General features: G+C 37.8%; 1 protein-coding gene across 1 annotated transcript in view; it reads left to right on the top strand.

Annotated features, from left to right (window-relative positions):
• Positions 1–15,906, top strand: part of ITGA8 (integrin, alpha 8) — a 222,221-nt gene that overhangs the window by 166,136 nt on the left and 40,179 nt on the right. Inside the window, exons 22-24 of the mRNA XM_014548004.1 lie at positions 3,952–4,044; positions 7,759–7,838; positions 13,236–13,316. Coding sequence (XP_014403490.1) covers positions 3,952–4,044; positions 7,759–7,838; positions 13,236–13,316 — 254 coding nt within the window. The remainder of the gene's footprint in view (positions 1–3,951; positions 4,045–7,758; positions 7,839–13,235; positions 13,317–15,906) is intronic.

The raw sequence follows: 15,906 nt of genomic DNA, 5'->3' as shown, positions 1-15,906 counted from the left end.
GGGTCCCCACTGGGGTGCCTGGCCAGCCTGGGTGAGGGGCTGAGGGCTGTTTTCAGCTGGTCACACACTCTTCAGGGTGTGGGTCCCCACTGGGGTGCCTGGCCAGCCTGGGTGAGGGGCTGAGGGCTGTTTTCAGCTGGTCACACACTCTTCAGGGTGTGGGTCCCCACTGGGGTGCCTGGCCAGCCTGGGTGAGGGGCTGAGGGCTGTTTTCAGCTGGTCACACACTCTTCAGGGTGTGGGTCCCCACTGGGGTGCCTGGCCAGCCTGGGTGAGGGGCTGAGGGCTGTTTTCAGCTGGTCACACACTCTTCAGGGTGTGGGTCCCCACTGGGGTGCCTGGCCAGTCTGGGTGAGGGGCTGAGGGCTGTTTTCAGCTGGTCACACACTCTTCAGGGTGTGGGTCCCCACTGGGGTGCCTGGCCAGTCTGGGTGAGGGGCTGAGGGCTGTTTTCAGCTGGTCACACACTCTTCAGGGTGTGGGTCCCCACTGGGGTGCCTGGCCAGTCTGGGTGAGGGGCTGAGGGCTGTTTTCCGGAAGTGGGTGACTGAAGCTTCCAACTGCTCCTTGTTTTCTTTTTTTTTTACTCTGAGCCAGCTTTAGCTCTGAGGCCTCGCTGCTGAAAACATCGATACAATGTTGCAGTCAGGCTGGCTTTCAGTCCGGGTGGTTTCTGGGGTTTTGTTTAGCTTCTTATTTGCAACATAGTACATAGTTGCTTAGAGTTGCAGCTGAGAGGCCGGAAAGTTAGGGGGGAATGTTGGAGTCCGCAGTCACTGGAGCAAGCAAGCCTCCCTGCTCGCTTCAGTGCCTGGCTGCCGGCCGCCATCTTGGCTGACAATTAATTTGCATATACTCACTGATTAGCCAATGAAAAGGGTAGTGGTCATATGCTAATTACCATGTTTCTCTTTTATTAGTGTAGATGAGGAGTAAAAAGTTAAAAATTACAAATGTGTGGCTTTTGAAATGAATATGGTATGCTATTGGTCTGGTGTGGAAATGGATCAAAATACATTTACTTAATCCTCATGACAGCTTTATAGAGACATGGCAAGGCTATCATCACCTCCATTGTATAGATAAGGAGAAATTAGGTGACATGCAGAAAGTTACATAGCTATTCTGTAGCGGAGCCAAGATTGAAACCTCTGCTGTTAAGTCCAGGCCCCATGCTTAATCGCTGCTCCCTTTTCTGGTTGCTTAAATCTATGTGCATGTCCTCCTCCATCACTACCAACTTCTCCTACCATAAACTTAGCAAACTGTATTGTGTTTCCATTGCTTGTTGCAATTGCTTGTGATCACTTACTGCATTTGTAATAACTGGAAATTCAGTGAGGGCAACTGTCTATTAAATAACAGTAAATATTTTCAGTGAATGAATAAATGCATGAATGATACCCTTAGAGCTATAAATGGATTAGAACAAGAGTGTTCCTGGAACAGCGGAGGAAAATAATCTAGAAATATCTAGACAAACAATTATTGTTTCTCTCACTCAGAGAGGAAATAAAGGTTTAAAAAAAGGGTGATGGTCTGTGGAGTAGAAATAACTTTGATTGATGTGGAAAAGCTATTTCTAGAAAGCTGGGAAAATGTATATATAACTTTTAACCTTTAGATAAGATAAAAATATTTACTATAGGAACTGAATCCTTGAATTATATTCAGGGGGATACATGGGCATTTTTAAAGCTTTTGCTGTGTTTCTTTCTTGTTTTCAGGACTGAGTTAATAATCTCAACACAAAACATCTCTGTATGACTTGAGTTAGTTATGAATTCTTAAGGCTGAATAGATGCTAAAGGTACTTTCAGGATAGAGAATATTACCAGCTTTTAAAAAATGTGTTTCGATGAAGGGATTAAGAAAAAGTCCTCACAAATGACAGTATGGTGATTACCCGAGGGAAAGTGGGGTGGGGGAAGTAGGAGAGGGTAAAGGGAGGATAAATGGTGATGAAAGGAGACTTGACTTGGGGTGTTGAACACACAGTACAATTTACAGATGATGATTATAGAATTGTACCCCTCAAACCTGTATAATTTTATTACCCAATGTCACTCCAATAAATTCAATTAAAAAAAGAAAATATGTTTCTTACCCCCATCAGAAACTGACATGTCATTCATTTATATTTAGAAAGAGCACGTATTAAAAGAGCCTCCAAATATGAGTGATTCACTCCTTTCTCATTACTTGGGACAGACTTTCAATGGATGCTATAGAAAGAGAATTACCAGGGTGATTAAGGAGAAGTACTTTATAGCTAGTTGTGTGTTTGTCTATTTCATTGAAGGCTTCTCCTTAGCAGAGTGTGAGCTACTTTCACTGTTATCTCCCAACACCATCTCCTTTTCGCCAAACACTGTTCTAGGCACTGGGAATAGGACAGATACAAAGCCCCCTTCCTCCTGATGCTTATTTTCTCAAAGCATATGACCTACCTACAGAATTCTTTATCTAGATATCTGCGGTTTGTTTGGCTTTTCTTTGTTTTGGTTTTAAATCTTGTTTTTTCTCAATAAAGTGGAAAAGATGGAATGGAGGATGGTTTCTGAAACTTTTACTTGAAAATTCACATTACTTCTTTACATGAAATTTCAATACAGCTAAAAGAGGGATAAATGGTCCTCATATTCAGAATGCTCTTCCATGAACTTCTCATGGGGCACAAATCCCCAAAAGGTTACTCCTTTGTAACTGTCCTCATCTTGTAAGCTTATCTTTGGGAATGAAGATTACAGCTTTTTGTGAGTTCTTTTAGAAGTTTAATTTTTATTTTCCAATTACAGTTCACTTTCAATATTATTTTGTATTGGCTTCAGGTGTACAGTATCATGGTTAGGTAATCATATACTTTACATAGTGTTCCCCTTCGATATTTCCAGTACCAAACTGGCACCATACTTAGTTATGAAATATTATTTTAGTATATGTGCTGCCGAAGCGAGCACATTATGAAATATTATTGACTGTATTACCTATGCTGTATTTTACATCCCCTTGACTATTTTGTAACTATCAATTTGTACTTCTTAATCCCTTCACCTCTTTCTCACAGGTGATATATTAGTAGCACTTACCAAGTTTGATGGAATAATGGGTGAACACATTGGTTGCTATCACCAATGGCAGAGCAGGGCCATAGGGACATTGGGTTTTGAAATATGGTAAGGGCTCAGGGTAGAGAATAAGGTGTGGATTTCTAGGCAGCTGGGAGTAACATGAGGACCCAGGTGGAGCTGTGAGCAGACAGCACGAGTTCAAAGATAAACCTTCTTTTCTTTCCCTTCTTCCCTGGTGTAACCTTGAGACCTTCTCCAACATAGTTCTAAGCATCTCTTCAAACCTGAGTTTCTGTACATTCTAATCAGAATAGGATGCACGGGGAAGAAGGGAGACAGGAAGCACTGGGTCAACGTAAAAGTGTTCTCTTTCCATCATAAGTGTTTAGGATTGAATTACGATTGATTGTGTAATCTCAAAATGGGACCATGATGTGTAGAAATTTGTGTTCAAAGCAGTTCTCCTGCAAATGGTCATTGAGTCATCTGATCATGTATACAAATTATTGTCATTTCATTTTTGTAAGAATAAATTAGCTGTGTTGAATTATCTGTGATCTTCATGGCCCTAATTTAATGTTAACAGTGAAAATAATTTCTAGAATATTTGTATAAATACTATAGGAAGCTTTTTTGTGGGGAGGGGGGCCAAGGAAACACAATAGTTGGGTTTACCAATCTAAAAACTTTCTTTCTAAAATTAAACTTCAATCTTTTTTCTCAAGTTTTTCCTCTGAGTTGGTCACAAATTAATCTTGGGCACAGCTGCCCCTACAGGTGTTTGAAATCAAGAGGAGCTTCCCACCCCCAGAGTTGGTTTTGTGACAGGATGTAATTTATATGCCCCTGAACTCCACCTCAGTGTTCTTTCCTGTTGTAGGGATTCCGACCACTGAGCTGTGAGTACAAGATGGAAAATGTAACCAGAATGGTGGTGTGTGACCTTGGGAACCCGATGGTGGCTGGAACAAACGTAAGAGAAAACCAGAAGCACTTACTGATTTATGTCTAATTGAATTTTAAAAGAAACTAATGGAAAGCTCCCCAATTAGCACTCAGCAATTTAGTACATAGCAATTAAAACAAATTAGGCAGGAAATTACCAGACCAGGGTAGTGGGTTTTAGCATTATAACCAACAGAGTGGATAATCTAAGGTTAAAAACAAAGATGAATACTTTTGTATGCTTTCTCTTTGAACATCACTCTTACACATCTTTTAGTCACAACAAGTCTATAAATACTTTTTTTTTTACTACAGATTTTTTGTTGACTGTTTTTCTTTGGATTTACTACAACTTTTTCTTGAATTAAAAAATAAATACAATATAAGTATTTAAGAATAACAATTAAAAATTTTAGCAAAGATGATTAAATTTTTATTTCTAATATACCTCCCATATGAATATCATTCACAGTACTTTCATATTAAAATATTATAATAATTCAGCTTTTAAATCAGCTTTACCAGGTATTACTTGAAGAACTGGTATCTTACTTGAAGAATAATATATTTTACCTGGAGAAGAATACAGAAAAATGTAGCAAGAAAAAGAAAGGGTTAATAATGATCTGTAACATGCTCATGAAATAATGAGTTGGTTTATTTCCTCTTTTCTTCCTCCTCCCCTAGCCCTCACCACTCCTCCTCCTCTTTTTCTTTCTTCTCTTCCTTCACCAGCTTCTCCTCCTCCTTTTTTCCCCTTTGTTTCCAGATTTAGGAATTTCCCATTCAATATTACTTGTGGACAAAACATTTATTTTATGCAATTGCTGTTTACATGTTTACATAAGAACTTCTTGTAATAAATAACACAGTAGAAATAATTATTTTTTGAAGTCATAAATCAGAAACATATTCTGAAATCTGCAAATACTACATAATTAAATATTACATAAACTAAACATATACATTCCCCTATTTTAAATTAGATGTTTATGATGATCAATGGAATAGTTTGTTTGAAAAAATTTTTATAATTACATAGGTTTGTATTAGAACAACTTCCAAAATTATATTCCAAAGAGACCTTATCCCTTGAGATAAAGAAGAGGTCTGTGGTCATTGCTGAATGTCATGTCCTCTGGGACACTCAGGTGCACGTAGCATTTTAAAGCTACTGAGAAGTGCTGCAGTAAATAAACCTCTCAGCCAGAGTTTCACACATGTGTTTGAGCCTTTGAAAGTTTCTATCAAGAAATACCTATTCCCACCCTGGCTGGTGTGGCTCAGTTATTTGGAGAGTCGTCCTGTACACCAAAGGGTCGCAGACTCAATTCCTGGGCAGGGCACACACCCAGGTCAGGGTTCATAAGGGAGGCAACCGATTGATGTTTCTCTTTCACATCGCTGTTTCTCTCTCTCCCTCTCCCTTCCTCTCTCTCTAAAATCAATTAGAAAAACATATCCTCGGGTGAGGATTTAAAAAAAATTTTTTAAGAAAAAACCCCCACAAATACCTATTCCCAATTTATACTTTAGGATATTGTGCTAGAAAAATATTTTTGCCTCTTTACATTATAATAAACACTGTACCATTGATACTGGGTAATTTTAAAAAAGGTACTAAGCTATACAGACTAGTAAGCTCACTTCTTGGTTAAAAACAAGTGAATATTTAAAGGAAAGATCAACTTTTATAAGCTAACATGTATTGATGACCCTCTGTGTTATAAACCCATTACTGGGTGGTTTTTCAATATTGTCTCATTTAATTTTCACAACAACCAACTACTTTATGGGTCAGGTATTTCTCCTATGTTATGGATGAGAAAACTGAGACTCAAGAGAAATCAAATGAATTGCCCAAAGTCACACAGGTAATGAAGGGCAGACCCAAGATTTGAACCAGGCCTGTCTGCAAAATTGTGATGAGTACTTGGGTGAAAACTAATGGGTAACAGATGAGATACTTAAACGAGGCCATGAAAGACAGAATGGAAATTTAAGCTGAGATATTAGAACATTTTTCTTTAGAATCCTTTTCTCTAGAAGCTAATAAATCCTTTTACTAATTTTCAACCATAGTCCAACCACCTAATTTGATATGAAGAGTTCTCCTTAAGGCCAAAGAGAAATGAATTGACGTGGTGGCAATGGTGTTAACATCTATAGGTGACTGGGCACTAATTCCTTTTTATCAGTATTAAAAGTATTAAATCTAGACCAGAAGTCATCTAAACTCATCAATAACTAAGAATAATCATGGAACAGAAACTGGCCACCAGTGACATTCAAAGTGGAGGGTAAAATGACAGTGTGGTCTTAACCACAAATGTGTTTATGTGAAACCATGTCAATCCGTTTTATCAGCAAGTAATCTTTAGAAGTCAAGGAAGTAAATTGTTTCTATTCATTTATCTCTGAGGTCTATAGTGGAAGAAACCTAATAGCTTTCTTATCTCACTTTTTAATGCCCTTAAGCACATTCGATTTTATTGCATTCTGTTTTGTTACAAAGCACTTTGACTTATTTACTTCAATTTGTACTTTAAAAAGAATACTCTCGTTAATGGTATTTTATTCATCTTAATTCTTGGCTTTAGCAATTGTATTTCCTCAGCATTTGAGGAAGATGTCTGAAGGGCATACAGGAAGTCTCTACCTTTGCAACTCTTTTGTAAATCTGAAATTATTTCAAAACATAAAGTTAAAACAATTAAAACTTAAAATACAAAATAACATTATCTTAAATTTGTCTCCAAGTGTATAACTATAAAAGCTTGTAGTCTTTATTTTTTTAAATAATCTTCATAACAACCCTATGATGTAGGGAGGGAGGATTTCAGTTTTATGCATGAGACTCTTCTGGCATAAAGGAGGTAAAAGACTTGCCTCTCACTGATGAAAAATTGCTCTGTTAGGTCTTAAACTCAGGCCTCAGGATTCCCAATTTAGTGGTTTTTTTTTTTTTTACTTTTATCAGGAACTTTGCTGTTTTTCTCTTGCTTCTATACAATTCACTACGAAATAAAGACAAAATTCCTTCATAAAAAAAAAAAAAAGACTCTCGTGGGCTGTAGTAAAATTCCAAAGGTAAAAGCAGTCCTAAATATTAAAAAACATCATAATAGTTTTCAAGCAACTTTATGTTTTAATTTAACAAAATATTCAAGGCAGTGTTCAGAAGTGTTACTTCTGATTTGTAAGTAGTAATGTCATTTTCATAGAATAGCTACAGTAATATAAAATATTTACATACCAATGAGATTCATAAAAATTTGCAAAATCTTTTAAACAGGAAAACAAGAAAATAGTGGTTCAACAATGACTCCTTAGAATCAATGGCCAGAGATCTGGTTTTAGATTCCACTTAAGAACATGTGTATCTTTTACTAGTATGAATTTGTCACACCTTTTATCTTCACCCCACACTGAATTGTTCTATAATGAAGATCAACATTAGGTAGACTTCATCACAGTATAGTAAGATCCCCATCACTGGAAGTGTACAAACAATGGCATACTCTTGTGTAAGGACTGGCATTGTCTGGGCCCTGCTGTCTCAACTGCATGACTTTCAGCTCTCAGCCATCCAGGATAAAAGCAGAAAAAGGAACAGCAATCCAGAGTGGTGTTTTGCAGGATAATGTTAAAATATTTTATGCTGTGTATAAGGTTCCTCCCATGTAATAACGTAGTGTGTTGTATTTGTGTGTGTGTGTTTGTGTGTGTTTTTTTAATTTAGTATTCTCTGGGCCTCCGATTTGCAGTTCTACGTCTTGAGAAAACAAACGTGAGCATTAACTTCGATCTTCAAATCAGAAGGTTAGACCTTTAACTGCCTAACACTCAATATTAAAACGATACATAGTGAAATGAATGCTCCTTCATCTTAAAAGTTCATCTGACATTTGAACCCAGACTTTCACAGCCCATTTTTCTTTTGTTTATCTCAGTTATTTCAGTTCTTTCAATGTTTTTGGTTCTGAAAAATAGATTGCATTCTGTAGGCCAAGTTATGAGAGTAAAATTTTGTCCTGGGCACCCCCCGCCTCCCTTCACCTCCAGTTTTCCTCATTCTGATGCTCATGCCTTCTACCACTTCCACTCCCTCCACATCCCTACCATGCTCTCAGGTGGGGGTTAACTAATCCCTAAGAACAAAATTTCTGCAAAAAAAGCATAGATTTTGCATTAGAAATCTTGAAATCTTCTAACTTTTCAAGAATGAATGAGTCTCTCTCTGATGGTTCAATGTGAGCACCAAAGCAAGATGCAGATAAGATCATACATGGGGTGGGGCAAAAATAGGTTTACAGTTGTGAGTACATGAAACACAGAGTTTTTCTTGAATTATTATTTATGAATTCTTGTGCTGTATTATTTTCCATACAAAAAATTATAAACCTACCCTTGCCCCACACTGTATTCGAAGGGCATAGCCTTCTCTGGCAACTATGAGCTGAGTCATACATAGCTTCCCCCTTTTTCTAAGACTAATTCTGCTCAGGAATTCAAGTGTGACTAACCTTTCACCATCTATTCTGTTTGCTTCTTCTGGCCAAAAATATTTCATGAGTAGGAAGACCCGTAGAGAGCAGTGTTCATGAGGGCCAGGAGTCCCAACTGTGGACTGCAACCCATTATCCAGTAATGGAATCCATTTATTGACTATAGACTCATATTAAATTGATGAAATATAATACATCAATTGATGACATATAATACATCAGAGGCCTATTCATGAAACATCCCTTTCAGATAAATATAAATATATAGTAAGATATCCTGGGAGATGTATATATATATTATGTTATGGTCTGCAATTTTAAAAGCTTAAAAGACACTGATGTGGACAGCACATACAGGCCTTTCATAGTTATTTGTAACTTGCCCAGCACGTTCTAATATGAACATCAGTATCTACAATTTCATTCTCAAATATTAATGTGCATCATGGCTAATCTCTAAATGTACCTTCTGTCCTGCAAGAGGGTGTCATTGAAGTGTGAGGATTTTTAGAAAAATTATTTTGCACAATGGATTATTTTAATAGCTACTTAATTAGAAGTTTAAGATTAACGAAAAACCTATAAACTCTATAAGAATATAGGCAATTTCAAAAAATCTGCAACCTATGTCACAGACCATATTTCCCACATTTTGTGCTATATTTCCAGGGAGAAGGGTTTTTGATATTCTTTTCTGACCTTAATTGGGTCTTTTAAATTTTAACTTAAATATATTTTGCTGAATCTTAAATACTTTAAATTTTTTAATCCAAATTAGTGATGGGATATAGATAGAATGAATTATTCTTCATTGTACCCTTTATTGTACCAAAAGCTTACTGAATCATTTTTTTAAAAAAAAACTATGTAAATGTATATTTCCCAAGGAACTTAGTTATTCATAAATATTTTCTCTTGGGTAATCAGTTAATATTTGTAAGTTTTCAGAGAAAAAACAACAACAACAAAGAAAGAGTGCTCCAAAGTGGAGGACCACCATCACTCCAGGCAGCAGGCCAGTTTCCAATTCTCACCATCATTGTCTGTGACATTGATCCTGTGGTGGCATGTAGCTTTGTGTCACTCGGGGGAAAGATACACCTTTCATAAAATATGCAGCCTTTATTTTTTTAAAGAGTCTGTTACAAAGGTGCAAAGCAAATTCCTTAACCTTTCCCATTACCTTTGACTGCAGTTATGGATAATAGAATAGATGCAATTTGCAGTTCACTCGGGGAGCAGAGGGCATCAATAATGTTCTCTACCTTCCCCAGTTCCACCCTGTAGATCAGGGGTGGGGAACCTTTTTTCTGCCAAGGGCCATTTGGATATTGATAACATCATTCACGGGCTACACAAAATTATCAACTTAAAAATTAGCCTGCTATAGTTGGTCAAACATTTAATTAACTCACCCCTGATGCCTTGGCAGGGCCAAACCGAATGATATCACAGGCCTTATATGGCCTGCAGGCCAACGTTCCCACCCCTGCGTAGATCATCACTGAAATACTGAATTAGATGATAAAATGCTGAATTTGATGGAAAGTAGAAATAATCACATTCTTAACATCCCCCTTCATCTAACATCATGACTATTCCATCCTTATATGGTATAAAACTTATGACTATTTTAACATTATTTTGAAAAATATAAAAATGTGAAAATGCAGGAAGAACTGGGGAGCCTACATAAAGCATCAATTCCAAAAACATACATTATAGTGATAAAAGCATTTGAGAATACTTTTAGTTCTCAAATACGAAAGCATTTGAGAAGTGAGCATTTATCTGCATGCTTTTCTGGCAGACTCCAAAGATGTAAATAAGTATTTAATGGATGGTTTGTGTCCAGTTTAAATGTGTTTAAACCAAAACTAAACTAAACCAAATGCTCTGAACTCTAAAGCTTTTGTCCATATTGACCACTGTTACCCACATTTAATGCTCTTTTTCACAAATAGAACCCAAAAGAAAACTGGACTTTACAAATTAATAAACTTAAAATATTTTGTGTTACCAAATGTTTGCATTAGATGGTGTCTCCATGCCCTGGCACTGTGTGACATGTAAACATTTTCCTCTTTGTGTAGAGTGGGTCTCAGAGAGCAATTCCCATGCACGAACACATCTTTGTGATCATAGTTGCTGTTGCTCCCTCAGTAATGGTGAAATGAACATTATACTAGTATTGCCTTTGCTGATATTCCAAAGACCACAGAAAGCATAGAGGGATTGCTAGAAAATAAAAAATAAGCCACAGTAAAGAAAAAGAAAATTGCATTGGAGTAAAAGGTAAAAGACATCTTTATCCTCGATGCATGACGGAGGGTGTAGTCACGGAGAGGAAATTCAGCATTCCTTGCATAGAACTAGCACAGTTTAAGTAGCTCAGCATCCAGGGCAGTGGCAAATTGCTTGTTTGAATATAGCAGTGACATTAGTGAGGGAGGTTTCCTTTCAGGAAAGAGGTCAAAGAAGTATCTAAGTTATATATCAAGTCTGGTATCTTTCTCACCGGGAGTTTTGTTGACTTCACTGGTTGTAGTATTAACTGTCATGTTAAGCTTGTGTGGCAGGATAAATCTGATTAGCCAACCAGGTCTAGCCTCCGAGTCTGCCTTTGCTTTTGTTAAATTTCAAAACTGACTCTGTCAGTCTCATATTGGACTCCTGTCCCTAGATGATTTTAGTGCTTAACATATATTTTCAGGGTGTTGTGAATAATGAAAATCGTGTTATTTGAACCTCTTAGAAAGAAAATACAATAGAATTATGGAATAACTTAAGTGACACTTTCCCCCCATCATTCTAATTTGCACTTTCACAAAATGGTAATGAACTAGAAAATAGAACAAAGTCTAGTTAATCTGTGGAACAAGTAGACTTAAATATCCAAACTAAAGCTTCCCATAATGGGTTTGGAACCACAAAGTCTGCAACAAGTGGAGTTTACATAATGACTTCTTATTGGTTAGTAATTCAGAATCCTGCCTTTAAAAAAAGAAAAAAATGTTTTAGTTGACTGATCCTCCCCAGATGTGATAATAATAAAAGGGCCTGGAAACTGGTGTTCAAACTTTGGTGAACAAGTCCCCCTAGACTCATCACAAGCTTAGCAGTGATTCCCATTACCGGAAATGAGCCTGACATTTGCCTGTTTATGTCTTTTATATGTGTTTGCAGTTTAAGTTGCCTTATCAGTATATACAATCGAACATGACTTTTACAAAGCAATGTGGGAACAATTCTATCTTCTCCTTTGAAAGCAGACTTTTATCCTGTCTTTTCTAGCTCCCACATTTAGAAAGCTTCAAAAGCTAAACAGAACATACCCATTACCATCATTGCAGTGTTAGAGCCTGTCCATTGAATCTGTGAGATTCCGTGGGAAGAAGAGGTGCTTACTCTTCCTAATGAGACCTAAATATAATCATGGCCTGTTAGTGATGGTGTGGCCACATCTCAATTTGCTACAAGCTGCATAGTCCTTTGGGATATGAGGGTGACTTCGATGAAAGCACAGAAGGATAATAAATGCAAGTGAGATTTGCATCCAAAGCTCAGCTACTGGGTCAAGCCTCTTGAGACACAGTTCATCTTCCTTACAGTACTGGCTGCTTAACACAAGTTTTTTGAGAGGAAACACTCACTTTGCCAGTAATTATTTTGGCATAGTTAAATTTTATGTCTACTTATATTTGCTTGAGAGAAACAGCAAACTTAAAAATCATTTTGCCACTGTGCAAAGAAATATTATTAAACATGTACCTTCCATCTTGAGATTCTTTTTTTAAAAAAAATTATTGATTGACTTTAAAGAGAGAGAGAAACATACATTTGTTGTTCTACTTAGTTATGCATTCATTGATTGATTCTTGTATGTGTCCTGACCTGGGATCAAACCCGCAACCTTGGTATATCAGGACAATGCTCTAACCAACTGAGCTACCTGGCCAGGGTCCCAGCTTGAGATTCCTGATGCACGTGACAAACATCCATGTCATCTGCTCATTGCCTCTGCACGAACTGCCCAACTTTCTCTGATCTCCCTTCTTCATGCTACTGGCCAAGCCTCTGCTCACCCCCACCCCCACCCTAGTCAGTCAGTGAGCAGGCAGTGAATGCACACTTATTTTAATATTACTTGAGAAATAAACCATAAGGAAGATAAATTTGCTGCCCAAACAATGTATGGTATGATGCATTCCAGAGCCAAATGCAAATGCTTTTTCCATTATGTGCAGCTTTTGGATTATTCTTGCCAGTCCTCCTTTTTATGAGCATGAAAAATCAGAAGTTGACTATGCTGTCCTTTTTCATTTGATGGGCAATGAATATGATGCTCAGAGAAGTTAAGGAATGTGTCCAAGATAGATCCTGGAAAATGAACTCAGCTCACTGCCTCTTGGGTTTAGCCATTGAAGCAGAAAAAGGATTAGCTTCTCTAGGTATCAACTGTGCTTTCTGATAAGATGTCTCCTCATGGAAAGTTATATTTATTACTTTTGATCATAATGGATCTTAGCATTTCCATATATAAATGGTTATGATTTTGTAGAATGGATATGCCATTGTTTTCTGAATGATCATGTTGGGAATGTGTGTTGCTTAAATGATGTACAGAATGTATTTTATGATCATATATTATAGTAACATGTCTGAGAAAGTATATTTAAATTATATTTAAATATTTGTCATTGTGTTTTAGTTCCAACAAGGACAATCCAGACAGCAATTTTGTGAGCCTGCAAATCAACATCACTGCTGTAGCTCAAGTAGAAATAAGAGGGTAAGTAATAAACAAAGCATTTTAGTAGTTATACTACATATAATAATAGCCTTCTGTATATGAGAGTGATGATAAAATACCAGTAAAAACTATATGGAATTTTCCTAATGCATTCAAGATCACAGTTCACTTTGGTATAAATTCTCATTCTTTTCTACCCATTATTAGCCTTCCATTGCAAAGTAGAGTAAACCCTGTATGGTAATTAAGTCTAAGGATATCAAAACAAGGGCTCACTTTATTCCTCAAACTGACAGTTCAATAATCAAACTATAAAAGCTGGTGGTAAGAAGACAGATAAAATGGACAACCGTGTGACTGCCTGAAAGTCTCACTTCTCCAGTAATTATTTTGGCATAGTGAAAATTCAGCCTCACCATACCACATCTTGAGTTTAAGAAATGGCTAACTCTGAGATGTGAGGGTTGATGGAATCTACATTTTATAGCTTTTTCATTCTGTCCTATTCTTTGAAGAAGGTGCCAATAAGCCATCAATCGGGAGACAGGAGGAAAGTGGTCAAGTAAAAGGCTTGAAATAACTACCATCTGGGAAATTCATCCTGTGGGGGAAAAAGAAATCAGTAATGGACTGCATGTAGTTCTTATCTTGTGCAAGCGTGGACGTCATTACTTTTACTTTAATTCTTGTTTCTTCAGAACAACGAGTTGGCTAAAAAATATCAACTGGTTTGGGGCTGAATTGTCACTGGGACTCCAGCAATCCCAGTTCCCTTTTCCTTTCCATAGGGCTGAGTGTTCACATGCCTCCGCCATGGCAACTACAGGTTTCTGCACTCAGAGCCATTGTCACCTGGCATTTTCTTACTCTGCCCCCTGCTGCTCTCAAGGAAGCAGGTGTCTACCTCTATCCTGGCACCTCTGAGGCTCCACCTCGTGGATTAGAGAATAATAATAATGCCTAACGTTTATTGATGCTTCCAGGTGTTACCCCACCGTGTTAGGACATCTGAATGTGTACTAGTGTCCTTGCTGTAGAACTGAGGGAGTTTGGGCTCAGGAGTTAAAGGCTACACAGCTAGGAAGTGAGGGCTGAAATGGAAGTACAGGCAGCCTGTCCTAAGTGCATGCTTATAAATGTCAGCTAGGCAACCTATGAGATGGAGTTCCTTGAACATTATCTACACAAAATCTCATTTTATGTATGTTTTGTGTGTTTTTTCCATTCAAATGATGTTTTTGACATTCACCCACTTTAGTCCATGTGCCTATAGTTCATTCATTTTGACTGCAGAAGAGAATAACGTAAAACTATACCATAACTTATTTATCCATTCTACTCTTGATGAATATTTGGGGGTTTTCTTGTTTTTATCTACTTTTTTTTTTTTTTACAAACTTTCTTGTATATATTTTCTGACTATCAGAATAGTTTATGCTCAGATGTGGAATTTTAGGATCAGAGAATATACAATGTTTCCATTGCTCCACATTATTACTATTATTATTATTTTCCTCATCCTTTGATCTGTTTATTGATTTTTAGAGAGAGGGAAAAGGAGAGAGAGAGAAAGAGAAAAATATTGAGGCGAGAGAAACACTGATCAGCTGTCTCCCGTAGGCACCCAGGCTGGGGATCAAACCTGCAACCGGGGTATCTGCCCTTGACCTGAAATTGAACTTGTGATCCTTTGGTCCTTGGGCTGATGCTCTAACCACCGAGAAAAACCAGCCAGGGCACAGTCTATTTACATTTAAAGTAATTGTTGATAGATTTGTACTTATTGCCATTTTATTCATTGCTTTCTGGTTGTTTTTCATAGTTCTTTTCTGTTCCTTTCTTCTTCTCTTGCTCGCCTCTCCTGTGCACTGAGGACTTTCTGTAGTGTGATGTGTTTGGACTCCTTTCTCTTTATTTTTTGTCTGTCTATCCATTTATAAGTTTTTGGTTTCTGGTTATCACAAGATTCATATATAACAAGTGATGTTTGTAACAATCTATTATAAGTTGATAGCTCTTTAAGTTCAAACACATTCTAAAATTACTATAGTTTTTACTCCTCCACATTTATGTGTTTTTTTTTAAATTTATCTTTATTGTTGAAAGTATTACAAATGTCCCCTTTGTTCCCTATTGACCCCATCCATCCTGCCCCCAACTACCACCTGGGCCTTTACATATGCATAATACATTAATGTTTCTAACATCATATTTTACAGTGCGTGTGTGTGTGTGTGTGTGTGTGTGTGTGTGTTTGAATTTTAAAACCAAACTTTCTGGGGAAGAAGCACACTTAGTCATGATTATTGTTCTCTTTATATATTAACTAGGGGCCCGGTGCACAAAAATTTGTGCACTCAGGGGGGAAGGGGGGGTCCCTCAGCCTGGCCTGTGCCCTCTCGCATTCTGGGACCCCTCGGGAGATAACGCCCTGCTGGCTTAGGCCTGCTCCCGGGTGGCAGAGGGCAGGCCTAATCCCTAGGTGCAGCCCCTGGTCCGGCTCAGAGCAGGGCCAATTGGGGAGTTGGGGCACCGCCCCCTCATGCACAGAGCAGGGCGGATCGGGAGGTTGCGATGCCACCCCCAGTCACGCTCAGGGTAGGGCCAATCCGGGGGTTGGGGCGCTGCC

The sequence above is a fragment of the Myotis brandtii genome, unplaced genomic scaffold (assembly GCF_000412655.1).
Source record: "Myotis brandtii unplaced genomic scaffold, ASM41265v1 scaffold49, whole genome shotgun sequence".
Lineage (NCBI taxonomy): Eukaryota > Metazoa > Chordata > Mammalia > Chiroptera > Vespertilionidae > Myotis > Myotis brandtii.
The sequence above is the reverse complement of the archived record's forward strand: the minus strand, read 5'-3'. Positions and strand labels throughout refer to the sequence as shown.